At 53.5% G+C, this 16200-nt stretch overlaps 5 protein-coding genes across 5 annotated transcripts; 3 read left to right on the top strand and 2 right to left on the bottom strand.

The window, feature by feature from the left end:
• Positions 1–745: 745 nt before the first annotated feature.
• P153DRAFT_394730 (ARM repeat-containing protein) lies at positions 746–4487 on the bottom strand (the record flags this gene model as incomplete). The annotated part of the gene is made up of 3 exons (XM_033671333.1): positions 1496–4487; positions 1279–1400; positions 746–1152 (listed from the first exon to the last, which is right to left on the bottom strand). Exons 1-3 carry the CDS (start codon positions 4084–4086, stop codon positions 746–748), a joined length of 3120 nt encoding a protein of 1039 aa, XP_033525775.1. The 5' UTR covers positions 4087–4487.
• Positions 4208–5777, top strand: P153DRAFT_364979 (DNA-binding protein). The gene has a single exon (XM_033667724.1). The coding sequence runs from the start codon at positions 4490–4492 to the stop codon at positions 5315–5317; it is 828 nt and encodes a 275-aa protein (XP_033525776.1). The 5' UTR covers positions 4208–4489; the 3' UTR covers positions 5318–5777.
• On the bottom strand, positions 5752–8659 carry P153DRAFT_364980 (uncharacterized protein). The gene is made up of 4 exons (XM_033667725.1): positions 7927–8659; positions 7285–7541; positions 6521–7169; positions 5752–6465 (listed from the first exon to the last, which is right to left on the bottom strand). Exons 1-4 carry the CDS (start codon positions 8505–8507, stop codon positions 5862–5864), a joined length of 2091 nt encoding a protein of 696 aa, XP_033525777.1. The 5' UTR covers positions 8508–8659; the 3' UTR covers positions 5752–5861.
• A 496-nt stretch (positions 8660–9155) lies between these two features.
• P153DRAFT_364981 (uncharacterized protein) lies at positions 9156–11032 on the top strand. The gene is made up of 2 exons (XM_033667726.1): positions 9156–10118; positions 10170–11032. Exons 1-2 carry the CDS (start codon positions 9633–9635, stop codon positions 10884–10886), a joined length of 1203 nt encoding a protein of 400 aa, XP_033525778.1. The 5' UTR covers positions 9156–9632; the 3' UTR covers positions 10887–11032.
• Positions 11033–14023: 2991 nt separating this feature from the next.
• Positions 14024–16057, top strand: P153DRAFT_421471 (threonine synthase-like protein; the record flags this gene model as incomplete). The annotated part of the gene is made up of 3 exons (XM_033672316.1): positions 14024–14367; positions 14425–15015; positions 15062–16057. The coding sequence occupies exons 1-3, from the start codon at positions 14311–14313 to the stop codon at positions 16055–16057; spliced, it is 1644 nt and encodes a 547-aa protein (XP_033525779.1). The 5' UTR covers positions 14024–14310.
• Positions 16058–16200: the final 143 nt, after the last annotated feature.

Below are 16200 nucleotides of genomic sequence, written 5' to 3' on the forward strand. Positions count from 1 at the left end.
TCTCCTCTCCTCTCTCCTCTCCTCTCCCTTCTTTACTAGTACCTGACCCCATCTCCGCACCCTTACACCCTTACACCCTTATACCTACTACTACTTCTTTCCCTACATACTCCTTTCCCTACATACTCCTTTCCCTACATACTACATACCCCATACCACATATCCCAGTACACACCCCATACCGTAGCTTAAACTTTCCAAGTTTATAAGTTTACACTAACTGTAGAAGTTCTCAACACACAACTCCTAGACCACCTCCTTGTCTTGTCTCGTCTTATAACTACCTATCCCCACCTATGTAAATAACGTCTGCTAACGTGCTACCTACATAGTATAGAGACTGTAGAAATATATATAGCTAGTTTTCTTTTAAAAAAAAGGGGGGGGTTGGTTTCTTGGTTGGTTTGTTTGTTGGATAGAGTAGTTGGAAGGTGGAAGTTTAAAGTGCGGGGTGGAAGTGCGAGTTTTGTGCACAGACATAGACGCAGAGGTGGGGAGAAGTAAGGGATGAGATGTAGTTGGAGAAGGAGAAGGAGACTGAGACTGAGGCTGAGATAGGTAGGTAGTAGGTAGTGAACTGTTCTTTTATCTTCGCGAGAGGATAGTTATTTTGCATCCCATTCCCTCACTCTATTGCTATGTCAATAATATTGACCCAGAGCGTGCAACGTATCGATACCCACACCACCCCTTCCCCCCCTCTATCCCCCCTTCCCCCCTCTATCCCCCTATGCATACCCACACCCTACGAAACACACTCCCGCAACCTCCCCCTCTCCCCCTCACTCAACCCCCCAAACACCTCTGCAAACCCCTCCTCCCCCGCCACCCTCCTAAAAAACTCCACAATAAACCCCTGCGTCTCATCATCGCGCTGCCTGCCCGACCCCGGCCCCTCGTCCGCAAAAGCCATGAGTTGTTCTTTGCTGAAGGTGCTGCCGAGGTCGAGGAACGGGTTCGGTTCGTCTTCCCAGTCGGCGTCTGCGTCGTCGTCGGAGGCTGCGTCGGAGGCGTCATCGGCGTTGTTGGAGGAGGTGGCGAGGTCGGCGGCGGCGGTTGCGTCGAGGGAGGTGCCGGATGCGGATTGGAGTTCTACAATGAGGACTTTGAGGATTTTGAGGGTCGCGGGGGTGGTGGTGTAGCGGTCTGGGTCTGTTGGGGGGGGAGGGTTAGCGGGGGTTTTCGTTGGTAGGGGGGGTGGGAGTAGGGGGTGGGAACTTCAGGGTTGGCTGTCAGTCCACAGCACCTCCCTCAGAGAAGAAATCAGGGGTCACTTACTTTTCTTTGCCCGACTGCGCGTCATGATGCGGCCGTCTGTGTTGGGGATAAGGTCACCTTTTACTTGGATAGCCGCGAGGCGCGGGTCCTTTAGATCGTACAGCTTCGAGAGCGCGATGACACTAGCATACACAGTCAGCATAAATCCACATAATAATAAAACAATCCCAAGCAAATCATTCACTCCCCCTCACTAAGGTAACTGCGGTATACGTACTTCTGTCGAATCTCATCATACCCCGCGAAATTAATCGAGTTCTCCAACCACTTCGCGAGCACAACCTGCAGTCCATTCTGACCCGCAATATCCTGCATGGCCAGAAACTCCACCACCTCGGCAGCATGATTCAGACTCAGTCTTGCAAAGACCAGGGTCAAGCTCTGAATAAACGGCGCATGTTCCGCCGAGTAAAGACGCACAGCAACGCTTCTCAGCAGCTCCTCAAGATACGGACCCAGCCGTTCATGGCCTGCCTTCTCCACGACCTCGGCGGCAAGAACACCGACTTCACCCGCAGCGTGGTCGGACGCCGCGGAGAGCAGGCGCGAGATGATGATGAGGACGACTTCGAGCCCGGCTTTGCCGCTGTCGTCACGCCATTCGAAGAGCTGCTGGTGGTCGTGTGCGATGATGTTCTTGACTGCCATGGTGGCGGACTTTAATAGTTCCTCGTCCGTCGCGCCGAGCAGAAGACGGTTGAGTTTCGGCATTGTCGTCGCAACGAAGCCAGCTGGGAGTGGCTCGGGGCCGTGCTCAGCAAGAACAGTGAGGAGGTCGGCAGCCAGCGTTGTCAGATTGTTCTCCTCGGTGAGATTGCCCACGTCGAAAGCGCCAGTAAGGGATGGGAGGACCTTTGCGCACAAGTTGACGTACGCATCTCCGCCCATCTGAGCAATCGACTGCGTCACCTCTTCAAACGTCTCGTTGACCAGCATCGTGAGTTGGAAGTTATTGGCGCAGTGGCTGGCGACGCGGAACAGCAGATCCAGACCATCGCCAGTAATGCATATCCGCGTGTCGATGAGGATAGCGTCTCGAAGCGTCTCGACCAGGGTAACAGTAAGATCGTCGCTCTCCGCAAGTTCCTGCAAGTCCTGCGTGGCGAGATAATTGCTGATAGCCGCAATGATAGCGCTCTGCAGGGGCAGCGTAACAGCGCGCGGGAGAGCCTGCAGATAATACTGCATAGCGCGGATACACGAGACCTGAACCACATCCGACTCATCATTTGGAATAGCCTGTAGCGAAGCTTCAAGAAAGGACGAGGCGAGTTGCTGCAGGGCGTCGCCAGACGTTCTTGTCAGGCTCCCTGCAACCAGATACCCGCGCGCCCGCAGGAATGCATCGGGCTGCTGCATGGCGTAGCGGATGAAGTCTACAAACCCACTCGCGACGTCTGGACTAATCTGCTTGTCTGCATCCTGAAAGTCGCTGAGCAGCTGGTTCAGGACGTACAGGGCAGCCTCCTTTGCCTTCCAGCCATTGGCGGCAGAATACAATGCGCGCGTGTACGTCAACAGGCCGTTGATAGTCGGCTCCGTGAGCCATTCCCCAAGCTTAATAACCAGATCACCACAAGCAGTGCGCGGGGTATAATTTGCCGTGACGCTCGTCTCCTCGCTGAGAAAGACATTGACGTCGATATCCCAAAGCCCCTCCTCCTCGGTTGTGATCTGCGCATACGCCACAGCGAGCTTCATAACCTCGGTGACCCAAGAGTTCTCAGGCGTCTGGTTCTGCAGCTCCTGCTGCAGCTGGGCGCGGACCGGGGGCGCGCGCAGACAAGCCTGCATGAAGTCGAGCTCTTCTAGAACGAGGAAGTCGAGCGTATAGGGCAGGCCGTCAGCGTCTTCGAGGCGGCTCTGGCGCTCCTCCTGGATGTACATGAGCGTGTAAGCGGGCTGCAGAGCGGACAGTTCTTCCCACGTAGCCTGGAAGAGGAGCAAGCTGTGGGGCGAGAGCACGGCGGGGAAGACGGAGCGGATGCGCATGAGGATCTTGACGACCTGCAGCTTGAGGGCGACAAGGCCCTTGTACGTCTCTGCGGGGGCGGCCTCGTCGTTCTCGTCCTGCTCCGACGGCGGGGCGGGCAGCGTCGTCTTCATAACGGCGATGAAGAAGGGCAGCCAGCCCTGCAGGATCTCGTCCGCAAAGGCCTTGACGGCCGCCTTGTGGTCCTCCATGATCATCTCCAGGATGTCGAAGCAGGCGCGGAAGACGCTGCAGGCAAAGGCGCGCAGCGTGGGCTTGCGCTGGTCGTTGACGGCCACGTCGAACAGCACCTTGACGAGCTGGGGCGCGACGGCGAGGAACTGCGCCTCGTTGAAGCAGTCGTCGACCAGCTCGCCCAGCACTTTCAGCGCGCCGTGCAGCTGGCCGTCCGACGCCGCGGGCATCATGCGCAGCAGGTAGTCGAGCAGGCCGGGCCACTGGTCGGGGTAGTCTGCGGCGGCGATCTTGCTGACGACCAGGGCGGCGGCGGCGCGCAGCTTGCGGTCGACATGGTCGGTCGTGGCGAGGTCGAGCAGGCGCTGGCGGAGGGCGGGCTTGGTATCGTCGGCGACCAGCACGCGGCCCTGGTGCTCGTCGAAGCTGTCGCTCCAGCCGGCCAGCACCAGCTGCTTGAGGGCCAGCAGCGCCGCCTGGCGGATGTGCAGCGGCACGCCGTCGTGGCCGGCGATGCCCACCAGGCCGAGGGGCAGCTCGGCGTGGCCGTACAGCGAGAGCAGTTGCTGCTCGGCCTGCTTGCGCGGCGTCTCCTGCGCCGTCTGCGTCGCGGCGAGCAGCTGCACTAGTTGGTCCTCCATGGGGCTAGTCGGGCACGCCTCTAGCCGGGCCAGATGAGCAGACGACGGTTGGGGTTGGGGGGAGCCGTCGACGCCGGTGTTGTCGTGGTGTGGTTCCAGGTGGGCGCGAATTGGGTCCAGGTGGGGGGGAGCGGTAGATGTCGACGGAAATATGTCCGCCGTGGTGTTGATGCTGGGGGAAGATTTACACACACAGGTCGACTGCACGGCCAATCAGAATACAGCCTTGTCCGATGAGATATCCATATCCGTTATATCGTCGAGGGGTGACGCTTTCCACTCCCCGCCTCCATCCTTCTAGAATGCCACTCACGCCTCACCCAGCCCGGGGACGAGCCTGCCACCCTCGACGTCATCCCAACTGACCGAACAAGACGCGTCTACCCCATCCACCACACCAACAATGCCGCCCACCTACCTCTCCACGCTCGCAGCCTTCACCTCCTTCCTCACCGCCTACACCCACACGCTCCTCTACCTACGCACCCTCTACCCGCGCACCTCCTTCGTCCACTCCCGCTTCCACAACACCTCCGTCTACCAATCCCGGCACCCCCTAGTCTGCGAATGGATCCGCGACGCCCTCTCCGCCGTGCACGCCCAGCTGCTCACGGGCAGTCTATCACGCATCGGCATCGTAATCTTCGCCCAGCACAACGCCAACGACGACCAGACCGGCAGCGCAGCAATCCTCGAGCGCTACATGGTCGACGTATCGCGCTTCCCTGTTGTGGAGAAGAGCGAAAGGGAGACGCGGATTGAATGGGCGTCGGACTCGCGCTCGCCGTCGCCTGATGACAATATCCCCGCGCGTGACGACGACGAAGATGTTGATGCGAACCTCTCCGAGCAATTCCGCGCCGCGCTCATTGCGCTCACGACGCGCACCGCGCAACTTGCGCCCCTGCCTCCGTCGTGCTCGTTTAATGTCGCGATGGAGCTTAAGGATGAGATGGGCGTTGATCCGCCGATTGCGCATCCCATGCCGTGGGTCCCTGTGCAGCCTAGTTTGCAGAAGACGGGGCGGGGAGGGGTGGGGGAAACGAAGAAGCAGAAAACGGGGAAAAGAGGGGAGGATGATATGGAAAGGGAGGAGGATGATGGAAAAGAGGGCGCAGATCTCGGCGGAGTGCGCGTCACGCCCATTCGCAGCGTGCAGGCGGGCGTATTCCGGTTCGAGACGTGGGTTGAGGAGGGGAGGGCAAAGTTCGATATCAAGGGGAAAGCATGATATCGAAGGAGAGGAAGATGTAGATACCGAACTACGCACGAGAGTTGTCTCTGATGAAACACCCACTCCTGCACCACTTCACACATCACATCGCATAACAAGACAAGAAACCTACGTAAAGAAAATATAACGTAACATCTACAAAAGAAACCCCCTATACCAACCCTCCTCCCCGCTCACCTTCCCCTCCCAACCCCATCCAGAATCCTCATCCGCGCCGCATTCACCAACTCCAGCACCCTAAGCTGGCCCTGCATATCCCGCAACCGCCGTTGCTGTGGAGTCGGGCCTCGTCGCTGCTGCGGCGCGCCATCCCCCGCTGCCTGATGCAACTGCAACTGCTGTTCCAGCCGTTGCACTTCCAGATCCCGTTGTGCTTGTATCAGTTGTTGTTGTTGTTGGACCTGTCTTTCCTGTGCGCGCAGGATGCCTTGGGCTCGTTGGATTCGTTGGTGGACGTCTTCGTGGAGATTTTGGGCGGGTGCAAGGGCGGCGAGGGGGTCGAAGAATGCGCCCACGCGGGGTCTGGAGGGGGTGTGGTGAGTTAGTAGGGGTGCGGATGGTGGTTGTGATTCTGGTTGTGATGATGGTGGTGGTGGTGTGGACACAGCGGCCAGTGCGGACAGTTGTGTACATACTGGTAAGGCTGCGGTTGCTGTTGTTGTTGTTGTTGTTGCTGCCGGGGAGCAAGCCAGTACTGGTTATGCTGATTCTGCGGCAGTACAAAGGGAGGTTGAGGAGCTGCTGGCAAGAAGGGGTTGTTGTTGAAGGGCAGCGCAGGAACAACTGCGAAGGGAAGCTGGTAGGGGGCTACGTACACTGGTGGTGGAACTCGAAGTAGGTGTCCTGCTGCGGCACCTCGATGCGCAATCTGCCCGTCAAGCATGTGATACGGAAAGGCATTGTTTTGAGCTGCGGCTCGGGTCTTGCGCTCATCTTCTGCAAGCTTGACACGGTCGGATACCTGGATCATCAAGTCGGCTTCAGAAAGCTGTGGGTTCTCGGCTTGGACTTTGGCCATGGCTGCGTCGGCTGCTTTCTTGACTTCTTGCTCGTGGCGGTCTTCGATGTTATCATGAAGTGGACAGAGCCCTGCTGCTACGTCGCCAAAATGGTTGTAGTTTTTTACGTTCGTCGAGCAGACGTAACTGTAACACGAGTTAGCTTATACGACAAAGGGCGACACCAAAGTCAGTGACTTACCACTGCACGTTCCTACAATGCGAGCATGTCATCTTGTTGCAGCCAAGATCCTTCACAAACGGATGCTTGCACTTGTTGCAGTGTCGAATCAGCGCCGCAGACATCGCCTCTTCGACGATATGCCGCAATGTGATTTGCCCGTCCTTCTTGACTTCTTCACAGCTGAGTGGGATATGTGTCTCCTTCTGACACAGTCTGCAGCTGGTCTTGCCGCACTTCTGGTTCTGGCAACGAAACTCTTTGTCAACTTCCGGTGGCAAGCACTCCATCTTGAAGTCGCAAAAGGGGCATTCCGAAAGAAAACTGAGTCCGGCGGCAGCTAGGTCTTGCTGCTGCTGCATATGCTCCAACCGCTCGAACGTCTTCTCGCTCAAGACCTGTTGAAACTGATGACGTCTAAAAGTGCCCTTGCACTTGTCGGTTGCAAAACAGACTGGCCTGCAGTGAGACATTCCCATCTCAGTTTCGATGTACTGCTTGGGACAGTCCATGCAGAAGAAATGAACATTATCACCGTTGCAGCATATCATTCGGTTCAGGGGGAAGTCGCCGAAGCAGCACTGACATTCGCCCATCTCGTTGTTCATCTCTGCTTGCTGTAGGTTGTCTTTCTCCGCTTGCTCCGCTTTTTCGGCTTCAGTGCGCTTGGCTGTGTGAAGTTAGTATTAATCAATAATCTCTACAGCCAACCCCTGGATTTGTAGATGACATCAAGGCCAGCTTGCGCGATGCTACGCAATGGATTCGAACAAACAGACACTTACCAGTCTCGTCCTTGTTCTTCTTCTTCGCGGCGTGAAGTTCCTTTGGAAGCTGACTCCCACGCTCAACCAAGATCTGTTCCACACCGCGTTTGATGCGCTTCTTGCCGATTTTCGAGAATGACAAATGAATCTTGCGATGATTCTGCAACTGCTCCTCTAGAATCTCGTAACTTTTGAACAGCGTCTTCTGTTTCTTCAACACGTTTGTGATGTATCGAACTGGAATATCAAGAAACTCGTCTTTGAGCAAATCCACCCTAGACAAAGTTGCGTCAGCTCAGGAAATCGTAGAAAAACAGTGATAAATGCCATAAAAAGAGTTGTGTGCGCACTAAAACTGAGTGTAGAACGGATCAGGGTTTGACGTCGTCAGGAGCCGTGGGCCGTGGTAGATGTCAACCCAAGGTTGGCGTTTCGCTGGCTCTCATATTGAGACTCCGCGTGAACAACCCCATCAACTTCATCAACACCCTTCCCGAATCTACAACTCAAAATTGTGACTTGGAAATGGTGTCCCCTCGCTCATTGAAGTCGCGACGCGTGACGAGTGAATGAGTAGAAAGTATTGAAGGCATTCGGCCAGAAAACTCGAAGCCAGAATTGACACGAGGAAAAGATGGAAAGGACAGGAAATATACGTACGCATCTTGCTCATACTGGGGAATCTTAGGATCCCGCTGACCCTTCTCGTATTCACTCAGCTCGTCACTAGGCTCTCTCTTCCTTTTGAGATTCTTGCTGACTTCATCGGACTCTTTCGGATACGTCTCTGCGTCAAGGAGCTCAGTGATGATCCTCTCGCATTGTGCCATGGTCCGCGTCGCATCTGTGGTCTTCTCCTTGATCAAGTCCAAAACGTGGTCTGCAGCGATGTCTGGAAAAACATTCAGGACCATCTGCATACACGCTGCGTCGGTGATCAGGTCGGTATCGCCGCCCCAGTCTGAATCTATAGAAGCGGCGGGTTCATCGTCTGTTACGGGAATTCCGGCATCAGATGGCGGTACATCGATGTCTGGAATGGCCGTCAAGTCGATGATCTCGCGATCATTGGCGCTGTAGTACGTGTTGGATTGAGCGTTGATATCGTCGAAAGTTTCGTCGTATGTATCGGAGATGCCATCAAGCGCTTGTTGAAATTGCGCGTCGGAGTACCCAAACTCATCCTCATCATCGGACAACTCAACGACCTCGCGGGCAAGATGAAAATCATCATGAGCCATGATGCGTATTCTTTGTGGAAGTAAGGAGTGATTCCCGTGCGTACTGAGAAATTCCGGTTGAGAAAGTCTGTTCGTTTGCACTGTTTCAGGGAGTGGACTTTGTTGGGTGCTTACCGCCGGGCGGATGCATAAGTGATAGCGAGGGATCGCGGTTGGCAACGTCTCTTCGCCACGCAATCACTCGCAGCTCACGCTAAGCTTGCCAGAGATTGAGAAAGAGGGAAACAAGACATGAGTTATAACTAGAGAGACAGAGAAACAAAGAAAGAATCGCACAGACGATAGCGAAAGGGGGATGTGTGAATAGAGCCTGCCCGATTCACCGCAGCCTCGTTCGTTCCTGTACCAGCCTGAGCGGGTTCGTGTAACGCGAGTTGGCGTGTGTACACCACTTCGCAGACTGACAACGAGAAATTGCGCGGATTGACGCAGATAATCCAGGCTGCGGTGTTGGCCGTGTTGCAGCGCGCGGGGCCAGAGTGAGATCAAAGAGCTGGAACAGAAGGAACTAAACAGGCAAGCGTGTCAGGCAGAAAGGTGAGAGACGGCAGCTACGTGCCACAAGAAACGAAAAGGGCAACGGCCATTGTATCCCCTTTCGACGAGTGCGAAGAGAGACAAACATGAATTTGACGCCGCATGCAATCTGCATGTAGCCCAGGAGCTGAGGCGGGGGTCAGCGTCTCGCGTAGTACACCGCGCGGCTAATCACTCTATTCCAGCCCTGCGCGTATGGGCAGCGACGATCCAAACGGAGTGATGTTGGTAACATCTCTGATGAGGTGATTCAATCGATGGGTGAAGCGTGGCAAAACCCTTAGCCTTCTTCTACAATCTGCTCACAAGCCTAGACGCCGCACATGATCCTTGGTTTGGCTTTTCGCGCTTTTCGACGGCACACGACGGGAGAGAAAGACGTAACATTTGTGGAGACAGACAATGAAGATATAAAAGGATGCGGGGATTGCGGACGAGATGGAGTCTTGCACTAAACGTGGGGTAGCATCGAGACAAAGCATCTAGCCATCCACTTGATCAAATGCACACGAAGACGTGAACCAGACCACTGTACCCTGATAACCGTTCCTGCGTAAAGGGTAGTTAGTCATACACCAAACCGCAACCATGAACTCACCCATAGATCTCCCAAAAGGAGATGCTCCAACCCTCGCACTCGTCCGTCCCACCGAGGCGGAAAAGTTCATCCAGTTCAACCTCAACGGCGCCGAATGGCGCGGCGCCCTTTCTCTCGCTACATACCTGCGCCGTGAAGCCACCCTTTCGCAGCAGGCCCTCACGCGAGACGACGGCATCAGCTACTGGATCCTTGTCGACACGTCCATGTCAAGCAATCCCTTGGACCCATCTTCAGGAACCCGTCTACCGCTCGCGAGTTGTGAGACGTACCGCAAGAAGGCGCTGGTTTGGCAAGATGGGAGAGTGCAAGAGTTGATAAGTCATGGAATCGGAAGTGTATTTTGTGCGCCGCACTTGAGAAAGAGAGGGTATGCTCAGAGGATGATGAAAGAACTGGGGAAGGCGTTGAAGACGCATCAGACGAGCGAGGGGAGGGAGTGTTTGTTTTCGGTGCTGTATTCTGATATCGGGAAGGTAAGGAGTCGTATGTTGGTAAGATTGGGGGTGTCTTACTAACTTACGTAGACATTCTACAATGCTCTGGGCTGGGAGCCGTTCAACTCGTCGCACGTCTCCATCCCAGGAAGCGTTTCTAAACACGTAGATGCAAACAGTCTCCCGACTGCCCGGCCGCTGTACGCAGAGGATCTGGATGAGCTGTGCAAAATCGACCAAGCTCTCATGAGACGGAGTCTGGAGTTGCGGTCAAAGAGCAGCAAGACTGCAATCGCACTTTTACCAGACATCGAGACTGTCGAGTGGCACCATGCGCGAGAGGAGTTTGTAGGGATGGAGCTTCATGGTAAGGTACCGAAAGTCAAGGGAGCTGTGGTGGGCACAGAGCAGGGGAAGCGAGTCTGGTGCTATTGGACTCGCGTGTGGTACAACGCAAACCCAGCCGAAGCCAAAGGAAACACACTCCATATACTGAGGATAGTCGTTGAGGACGAAGATGATCTTAGCCGAGTAGATGGAAGCTCAACAGACCACAGCCATGACGCCGCAATAGCAGCGCTGCTAGCGATGGCGCAACGAGAGGCGGAGGAGTGGAGGTTGGAGCACGTCGAAGCATGGAATCCTACACCTGCCACTGTTTCAGCGGCTCAAAAGCTGGAGCCAGGTGCGGAGGTGGTCGATAGGGATTCTGAGAGTATCGCGAGCCTGCAGTGGTATCCGCAGCACGATGGCCCAGTAGCGGACAAGATTGACTGGGTCGGCAACGAAAAGTATGGATGGTGTTGAGGTGTTGGTGAATGATCAAAAGATCATATATGGCGTTGCTCGCGGATGAATAAAATTGGGTGGGCATTGGGGGATGCTATGTATCTGTTAGTAGAAATATCTAGAAGAAAGCTACATTCTTCTTTGCAGAATATCACATCCTTACCACAATATTAATGCTGCGAATTTTTTTAGTCGCTCTTCGGCGAGTTCTTACTTGTAGAAACACATACACACAACACAGTATTGAGCCGAATTTTCCAATACAGTATGTGCGTACACACAGTAACTATCAGTAAGAATACACAATAATAGTACACAGTAACAGTAACAGAGAAGCAGAGCTAGTTGATAGATTGTATTTGGACACATGGTTCCTCAATATACTAATGCGAGCACACGCGTTCAAAGGTCCAGGCAGCAACTGTCGAAGTTTGGTTCCTCAACTTTGGGTCTTGAAAAACTCTTCGATGGACGACTCCACACACAACCAACGCAACTTTGGAGAATACTACGAGTAAAGAGGCTGGGCGCATACTAGCAATATTCGAGGTGCAGAAGCTCAACCCAAATTGTACATGTAGTTGTCCAGCTGTTGCAAGATTTCGCTGTACCTTGATTTCTGGTGTGTCGGTGATGCTCAACGCTGGAGATGGGGAGGTCCTTGTAAGCATATCAATGCACTAGTACCAAGATATTCGAAGTTGCGAAGAAAACAGGCTGAACATTTACAGATGGATTTCAAGCTACCGAAGTCTTACGTTGATCTTGCATGTCGTTGTCAAGCTGCTCCAAGGCCTTCCTCTGTTTGATTCGCGCTCTTACAATCTGCCAATAACCAGGTACACACATGAGAAAAACTTCTTCCTCAATCATCTGGCACGCCAGAGTAATCAATGAAAAAGAAATGGCCTGTCAGATTGCCATCAACGTCCTGCCTTCCAGATCGACCGAAGTACGAAACCGGTTGGCTGAAGATCATCGCCACACTCGCCGAAGCAAATGCAATAAGGCCTCACTCCGGGACATCGAGGCTGTAACTCATCAACCAGGTTGGAGAATCTGTGGCTTTTGTAAGAAGCTCAGAAGGGAACGACAACTATAGAACTAGAAGGCTGTTAGCAGGATGTCGAATGGATGGAAGAACAGGCAAACTTGCATGATCCTATGAAGTACTGCTTTTTGTTAGTGGTGGTTGTAGTAGGGGGCTGGTGCCAAGCTCACTGTTCACTGAAGATTGGAAGAGGGGACGGGGAGGGCTGCTGTTAAATAGGTGGTGTTGCTGGCCCGTGCTTCGCTGCGACCGAGCGCTTGATCCTCGGCTTTGCAGAGTTTTTTTTTTTTTGCTGCCGACGATCAGCCGGCCGAACTCCTGCCGATGATTAGCAGACGCCGGAGTCTCGCCGATGCTGAGAGTACAGACACTACCGATTGATAGAGACACATTCGGGGTTTGAGCATAACTCCCAGTTAGTCGAAATACGTGGAGTCAAGCAACGTCCTTTTTCGCAGAAAATGCAACCAGACCAGAGAAAAAGAGGCTTGAAATTGATACAACCAGGCGTATACCAGTAATATTTACAGCACACAAGTCTTACACAAAGCTTACATGTAGTCCTCTAGCTGATATAAGATTTCAATGCATATTACTTCCTGGTATTTCGATGAATCAAGAGCATAGCTGTCTCGCAGAGATACACAATTGTACTCTCCTCAAAGCACCCTTTCTTCTTCGTGTGGCTCTATATACTTGCCGTATGAACCCGTTCACGATTAGCTAACATGTCCGCGTTCTGAAGAAACTCACATGGTTCTACCCAGAGTAGTTACATGGAGTGTAAATAGGAAGTCGTGGGACACAGAGTGTAACACATAGGAGGGCTACGTTGGCTCTTCAATAGCTTTACCTAATTAATAAACAAGGTGACTGTTTCAGCCTTCTATTCCTGCTCTCCGTTCAGTGTGAAAGCTGAAAGTAGGCTGTGTTGTCTGTGGCAAAAATTTGCAAGACTACACTATTGATAAGGGAAAAAGTATATGCTAGGTGTGAACTACTAGAGATTGATGTACACGATTTTTACACTAATATCAGATGTAGCCAGCAGGCTTTTGCAAGATTTTGCTACGTCTTATTTCCTAGTATTTCAACTAACCGGGAGTCATGCTCGATACATACCTCCGAGACCTCGAATGCGTGCATATGTAACATGACGCGATTTGTGAAAGAGCAACGAAACTCAGACATACAAAAAAATGACATTGGGAGTTCCTACGGGATGATTGTGGCAGTTGTCGTTTCGCGTCCATAAACTGGCTAGGAATAGTCGCGGCCAGACTTCGAAGTCATAACTCAGTACCACAATCGTGTACGCGAGAAAGCCGCAAAGCAGATTCACATCTCGAATGACTTTGTCCTGATAAAAAGCCCGAGACATGTCGCCGTACCACAGCACACATTCGAAGCCTCGGATGGGGTTTATCGAGCACGAATGACTGGACTGAAACGGCCACCTAATTCTTGAATTAGCTAAAGCTATCGAAGGGTAGATATTGTCTAGCAACTAGATCAACGTGCTATCTTATCCTCTCTACTACCTTTTGTGCTAGATGGCTTCCCATCCGCACTCTTTTGTCTACACGAGTATGAAGATATCTTGGTATCTTGTTGCGTCGAGGGGAGTAAATCAACGAGAATTTGTCTAGTTGATGGACAACCGCGAATGGTATCGTACGGCAAGTGCATGGACTCGAAAAGAGAAGGCGGTCTCTTGTAAGCTTACAACAATGCCCGTGGTATTCGTTGTAAAATAGGTCATACAGTTAAGACAATATTAGAATCTCTTACCAAACTGGTTCTTATATCATGTAATAAGATGGGAACCGTGTCCTACTACGGGCGTGAATGTGTTAGCAGCAGAACGGGCCAGGTAGTTTTTTTGTAAATAGATATCATTTGTATCATACAAAGTGTACGTGGTGTTGACGACGTCTGCTGACTTCCAAAAAGATGTTAGTGTCAATCGTCATCGCAAAAAGTTTGTTGCTGAAGTACATCTCTTGCACCGAAGTGCAGCCGTAACGCCGAAATCGCCGGCCGCAGCACAACTGCAGGAACATCAAGCATGACACGGCGGGGCACAAATCATGATCGCGGGGCATGATGCTGTACTGGTGTGGGCTCAGTAGAGCCAGGAGGTTGTCACTGCACGTTACAATTTCCTATCTGAGCCCATATAGAGCCATGTGGTCTCTAAAAAGCATCTTACGGTTGTCGACGCATGGCCTGACGGGACCAAACTTTTCTGAGTCAACTGCGATTGCGGAGCTATTCCCACGCCGTCAAGTTTCCCCACGGGTCCATCATCACTTTACATCTTGCTCTATTGGTGTACAGTACGATATCATCTTTTGAGTTTACTGTTGATATTCTTCACAATTGACCGCCATGACATCACACACCGCGTCCCAGCGCTACCTGAGTACTCGGGGAGGATCCTACGACGTGAGAGCAGCAGCCCTACAATGAAATTATAACCATGCGTCTCCTGACACTTTATAGCTCTCCTTTGAGGAAGTCGTACTCAAGGGCCTCGCCTCAGACGGCGGCCTCTTCATCCCCGAGGAAATCCCCACACTCCCCGAAGACTGGGCGTCAAAATGGCAGAATATGTCCTTTGAGGAACTCGCGTACGAGATCTTCTCTCTCTACATCTCCCCGTCCGAGATCCCCGCCGCAGACCTAAAGGACATCATACGCCGCAGCTACGCGACCTTCCGCGCAAAGGACATCACTCCGACCGTCACACTCGACAAGGAGAAGAACATACATCTGCTGGAGCTGTTCCATGGGCCGACGTTCGCGTTCAAGGATGTCGCGCTCCAGTTCTTGGGTAACCTGTTTGAGTACTTCCTCGTCCGCAGGAATAAGAATAAGTCGGGTCGCGAGAGGGAACACCTGACGGTCGTTGGCGCGACGAGTGGTGACACTGGCTCTGCGGCCATCTACGGACTGCGCGGGAAGAAGGACGTCTCAGTCTTCATCATGCACCCACACGGCAAGGTCAGCGCCGTTCAGGAAGCGCAGATGACGACGGTCATGGACGCCAACGTGCACAACCTCGCTGTAGACGGCACCTTCGACGACTGCCAGGTGCGTACAATTCCCAACCACTTCAAGACACAACTAACAAATCCAGGACTTTGTCAAAGCCCTCTTCGCCGACCCCGAAATCAACAAAACGCACCGTCTCGCGGCCGTCAACTCAATCAACTGGGCGCGCATCCTCGCCCAAATCACATACTACTTCCACGCCTACTTCAACCTGATCCGGCAGCCCTCCTTCCTCCCCGCCTCCACCGTCCGCTTCGTCGTCCCCACCGGCAACTTCGGCGACATCCTCGCCGGCTTCTTCGCAAAGCGCATGGGGCTGCCCACCGAAAAGCTCATCATCGCCACAAACGCAAACGACATCCTGCACCGCTTCTGGGAGACGGGAAAATACGAGAAGAAGCCCGTGCATGGCCAGAAGGCTGAAGGCGGCCTCGCAGAAGACGGCGTAAAGGCACACGAGGGCGGCGTAAAAGAGACGCTCAGCCCCGCAATGGACATCCTCGTCTCGTCAAACTTCGAACGCTTGCTCTGGTTCCTCGCTTACGACGTCTACAGCTCTACTTCCGACGCGGTGTCCCAGCGCCGCAGCCAGGCAGGCGACCACGTGCGCGACTGGCTCAACGCGCTGAAATCGCAGGGCGGATTCGCCGTCGACGCGCAGATCCTGAGCAGAGCGAAGGCGGACTTTTCGTCCTACCGCGTCAGCGACGACGAGACTATCGACACGATTAAATCCATCTTCCACGCCCCATCATCAAAGTCCTACATCCTGGACCCCCACTCTGCAATCGGCATTGCGGCTGCGTTCCGCTCTGTAGCTGTGTCGGGCCCGCCGTCGACCCACCATATTGCGCTTGCGACGGCGCATCCGGCGAAGTTCGCGAATGCGGTGGAACTGGCGTTGCCGGAGCAGAAGGTGTATTTTCTGGAGAAGGTACTGCCGGTGGAGTTTAAGGGGTTGGAGGATAAGCCTAGGAGGGTTAGTCTTGTGAGGAAGGCGGATGGGTGGGAGGGGGTGAGGAAGGTGGTGGTTGCGGAGGTGGAGGCGGAGTTGAGGGCTGCGGAGGGTGGGGGGCAGTGAGTGTTGGGAGGGGTTGGGAGGGAGGGGGTAGATGGAGATGGAAAAGTAGATGGAGATTTGTGGGGGTAGAATCAGGGGTTTGATGTTTAGGGAATTCTGCATGTGACATTGATTTTGTAATCTGACGCTTTCTACACAAGAGG

This window comes from Dothidotthia symphoricarpi (genome assembly GCF_010015815.1).
Source record: "Dothidotthia symphoricarpi CBS 119687 unplaced genomic scaffold P153scaffold_6, whole genome shotgun sequence".
Lineage (NCBI taxonomy): Eukaryota > Fungi > Ascomycota > Dothideomycetes > Pleosporales > Dothidotthiaceae > Dothidotthia > Dothidotthia symphoricarpi.